Source organism: Physeter macrocephalus, chromosome 8 (genome assembly GCF_002837175.3).
Source record: "Physeter macrocephalus isolate SW-GA chromosome 8, ASM283717v5, whole genome shotgun sequence".
Lineage (NCBI taxonomy): Eukaryota > Metazoa > Chordata > Mammalia > Artiodactyla > Physeteridae > Physeter > Physeter macrocephalus.
This window is the reverse complement of record NC_041221.1, coordinates 94889335-94894079: the sequence shown is the minus strand read 5'-3', so window position 1 is coordinate 94894079 and position 4745 is coordinate 94889335. Positions and strand designations below refer to the sequence as shown.

Genomic DNA, 4745 nt, shown 5'->3' with positions numbered 1-4745 from the left:
TATGTCTAGATATGGACTGGCCAATGAACCGTGTGGGAAAGTCTATCCAGGACATCCAAGAAATGTTTCTTCATTCTTATAAAGAGTGAAAAGAAGAGAGAGTCTCTTTCTGAATATTGTCATATTTGAATGTGATGCCTGGAACTGCAGCAGCCATTTTGTGACCTCAAGGGAAACTGACTTTAATGTCAAGCCCACCAGCTCAGGATGGCAGAATAGAAAGCCGAAAAGGATTTAGGTCCTTGGTTATGAAGTTATGAAGCTACTCAATTAGCCAATCCTGGAGCAGCCCTACCACTGGACTTCTTGTTATGTGAGATAATAAATTTAAGCCAGCTGTATCTGTTTTTTTGTTAGTGTGTTCTCAACTGCAGAAAACAGAAAATCTGACTCAATTGGCTTAAATTACCTTGTTGAGAACATTCTAAGTGATAAAACGTTATAGGTTATATTTTGAGGTCTCTGAGCTTCTTCCTTGATCCCTGCCTCTAGGTATTTCGCCCTTCCAATTAGTTGATCCTTTACACCATCATTGGAATGACTTTGCAGAATTCAAATCTGATCATATTGCAACTCTGGTTAAATCTTTCAAAGGCTATTTTTGGCTTTCTTGGTGTGGCAAACAGACTTTTCTTCACTGGGTCTGGGCTGGATCTCTGTGGCCACATATCCCATCAGGTCAGACCCCACAGGCACCCTAATGCTAGATATTTCAACTATTGCCATTCCTTGACCATGCTATGTTCTCTCTCACTTATGCTTTACAAATGCTAGTCCCAACTGCATAGAATACCTTCCCCTATCTGATGGGTCACCCCCACCATCCCCCAGGCTCCCAAGGTTATTAGATGTTCTTCTTCAGTGTCCTGACACCCAGACTGGAACCGCTATTAAAGCACATCTGACTGTTTTTGTGCTGTATTTGTCAGATTGTCTCCTACATATGATTATAAGGTCTTTGAGGGAAAATGTGTCTTATTCATTTTAGCATCTCCAATGCCTAGCACATTGCTTGGCACAAAATAAGCGAGTAATGAATGTTTATTAATGAATAAAAATAATGCTATAACCCAGATTTAGGTTCATGAAGACAACTGTGTTCTTTTCTCTTTAGGTGGCTTATTCTTGGTATATTGCATGCCATACCTTCCTCAGCAGGGTAGGGAGGATGAAAGAGAGGAAGGAAAACCTCTAACTATATAACATTTTTGGACAAGATTTTGGAGGAAGGTAAGCCAAGTTTAATGAAGATTTCTTTTTGTAAATCTTTTTTCCATTCTATCTATGCCTGATTCATATGATGAATTATTCAACAAATGTGTGTTGTGTGCCTACTATGTATCAAACATTGTTTAAGAGTTTGGTATTCATCAATGAACAAAACAAGGAAGTCCTCAGAGAGCATTGGCTTCACAAGTGAACTTTACTAGTCATTTCCCCTTTCTGGATCTTAGTCCTGCGTTTGTGCATGAACAGGAAACACTGTAATGGAAAGCTTGCAGATTCTCAGATGAAACATTGGTAAACACATGGATATTTGTTCATAAGTGCTGCTACTTCTCTCTAGAACCAAGGACAGTTAGGAGGAGGAGGTCACTGACTAAATCTGCTCCTTGACCTTGTTCTCAGCAATCCACACCAATAGGCATTGGCTTTGTCTGTAAAAAGAGAGTTTTATATTATCCATGCAGCATTGGGAGGTTGCAGCTTTCTTCCTAGCTGCGAATATCCCTAAGGCTCCACCTGGGACAGTGAGCCTCACCCCTATGCACCACCCAGGTGCTTCCCTTCTCTAGTCTGCTGGCGATTCTGTGCTCAGAGGCTCCACCTGTGCACAGCATCACAGATGTAGAGGCTGCTCTGGACACAGGAACAATTTCCTACAGAAACTGGGCATATTTGAAAGGTTGGAAGGGAAGCTTTTATGTCTCCCTCCTACAATCCCAGCTTCTGAAGTGGAAGCTAGACCAGAAATAAAGGCCACACTGATTTCTTCTGAGAAAACACATTACCATGTTAAGCTGCTCTGGACACAGGAACAATTTCCTACAGAAACTGGGCATATTTGAAAGGTTGGAAGGGAAGCTTTTATGTCTCCCTCCTACAATCCCAGCTTCTTCTGAAGTGGAAGCTAGACCAGAAATAAAGGCCACACTGATTTTCTTCTGAGAAAACACATTACCATGTTAAAAAAAAGTCCTAATTGCTCTGTGGGAAATGTTTTTATTTTACAAATACTCTGTGGCTCTGAAGTGACAGCAAGATTACATTTCTGACAGTATCACTGGTACAATTTCCCGGCTCCTCAAGGAGGGCAATGTGAGGATATTCCTCCCAGAAACAGAGGCACATTCTCTGGTCCCCAAGCTACAGTTAAACACGACCCCAAATAAGTAAAAACAGATGATAACACAGCAAATAATGAACGCTTGGCAATTTAACTAAAGCAAATGGTCTTATCCAGAACGCTATGGGAGTGAAAAGAACTACAAAAATAACTCTGTAACTTTGCTTTTACAAATAAATGGCTCACTCTCTGTCTCCAGATGGGGAAATGTGAGAACTGAAAAGGAGAAAAGAACCTGGAAGAGTGTAGAAAAATGTAAACATTAGAAAGAAATGTAATAGGGGAGTGGAGGACAGGGACAGCTTCAGTGTAACGCTTTTGGAGACCGTACTGACGGTTGTGATCTAGATAGAGCCCGGCCGGCCTCGTGTGCCGTGGAGGCGTTGCCGCAGCGACAGATGACCTGTCTCTGGCCATCGAACACCTAGAAGACGCTTTCGCAGGAGCAGGGCAGCGACCGGGGACGCGGCGGGGGTGGGCGCAAGTAACCCTCCTCCGGCTGCTCCCGCCGAGCGTGGTGATAATGTGGGTGGGGCCAGCGGTGGCGGTGGAGCGCCTGGTGGCCCCGGGCGCCCTCGTCGTCCTCCGCGACTCCCTTCCGCGGGCAGCACACTGCACCCAGGCGCCTCCGCCAGCGCCGCCGGAGCTGACAGTCGCCCGCCTGGAAGAAGAGGTAGACGAAGGGATTGAGAGCGCTGTTGGCCACCCCCAGGAGGCGCAGCGCCACCGCTAGGTCCTCGGCCTCCCAATCTCCCACCGGCCCAGACGACCACGTGGCCGCCAGCCGGGCAGCGAAGTAGGGCAGCTCGCACCCCACGAACAGCAGCGCCAGCACCAGGCTCATCTTCAGGCTCTGGACCTTGGCGCGGGGCAGCGCGTTGGGCGCGGGGGCTTGGCCGGGACTGGCCGACCTGGGTACCGCGGCCGATATGGGCTGGCGCGGGCGCTGCCGCCAGGCGCAGAGCAGGCGGCTGCCAGCGATGCCCATGACCGCGACCGGCGCCACGAAGCCCGCGACGGCCTCATAGAGCGCGTAGACCATCAGGTGCCAGCGCGGTAGCGGCGCGAAGATGTCGCGGCAGCGACGCTCCCCCGGCCAGGCGCGGGCGGCCGGGGGCGCGGCGGGCGGCTGCGAGGGGGCGCCCCCGCGCACCACGAAGGCCGGGGGCAGCGCCAGCAGCAGGGCCAGCAGCCAGCCCAGGGCGGCGAGGGCGCGCGCGGGCAGCGGCGGGCCCTGTGGACGGCGCACGGCGCGCTGGCGTTCGAGGGCAATGAGCGCCACGAGGTGGGCCGACGCGCTGTGGCCGGATGCCCGTAGCAGATGCACGAAGCGGCACGCCAGGTCTCCCGCGGCCCGGCGCGGCTCGCCCAGCAGTTCCCAGGCCAGCTGCGACAGCGCGGTGCCCCCGCACGCATACAGGTCGGCCAAGGCCAGCTGCACCAGCAGGAAGTCCATCTTGCGACGCTTGGGACCTGCCCAGGGCCCGCCGCCCCCGCACAGGCGGCACAGCACCGTAGCGTTGCCGGCCACCGTCACCACCAGGATGACCCCCAGGAAGACCAGGCGGACGCGGCGGCTGGGCGGCCCTGACGGCGGCGGCGGCCCCGGGACTGGGGCTCCCTGTCCGGAAGTCAGGTTGAGACCCCAGCCCAGCGAGATGGGTACGGAGAGGTTGGGCGCCGGAGCCGGAGTTGAGGGGCTGAAGGGATCCTCCATCCTTAGCCTGGAGGAAGAGGAGGTACCGAACAGGGCAGGCCGGGCGCGGGAAACCAAGGTGGAGGCGAGGCTTGACCCCCAGAAAGACCAGGCGGAGGCGGCGGCTGGGCGGCCCTGACGGCGGCGGCGGCCCCGGGACTGGGGCTCCCTGTCCGGAAGTCAGGTTGAGACCCCAGCCCAGCGAGATGGGTACGGAGAGGTTGGGCGCCGGAGCCGGAGTTGAGGGGCTGAAGGGATCCTCCATCCTTAGCCTGGAGGAAGAGGAGGTACCGAACAGGGCAGGCCGGGCGCGGGAAACCAAGGTGGAGGCGAGGCTCCGCTGGGCGCGATGCCGGGTCTCACGAGTTCCCAAAGTTAGTTGAAAACGCACACGCACGGAGAGGGAGATGGATGCAGGTAGCTTTCCGCTTAGTTGTTTTTATAGGTTGTCCTCGTCATTTGTCACTCAAATGGGGGGGTGTACGCTCGAAGAACACACATGACTCCTCTTCTCCACCTTTCTTTCCGCGTCTCCCCTCCCAATCCGGGTAGATCCCCTTCCAGTCTCTGCCGCAGCCCCATGCTGCCCTCGCGGGAGCCGCGAACCGCTGGACTCGAAACCTCTCCCGTTGGGTGTTTACATATAGCACAGCCAGACAGAAGGTCGCTTTGCCTGGCCATCGTTAACCCGGGACCAGCACA

At 53.6% G+C, this 4745-nt stretch overlaps 1 protein-coding gene across 1 annotated transcript; it reads right to left on the bottom strand.

Annotated features, from left to right (window-relative positions):
* Positions 1-2203: 2203 nt before the first annotated feature.
* Positions 2204-4064, bottom strand: GPR150 (G protein-coupled receptor 150). Its single transcript, XM_007119587.4, has one exon. The coding sequence runs from the start codon at positions 4062-4064 to the stop codon at positions 2772-2774; it is 1293 nt and encodes a 430-aa protein (XP_007119649.2). The 3' UTR covers positions 2204-2771.
* Between the last annotated feature and the right edge of the window lie 681 nt (positions 4065-4745).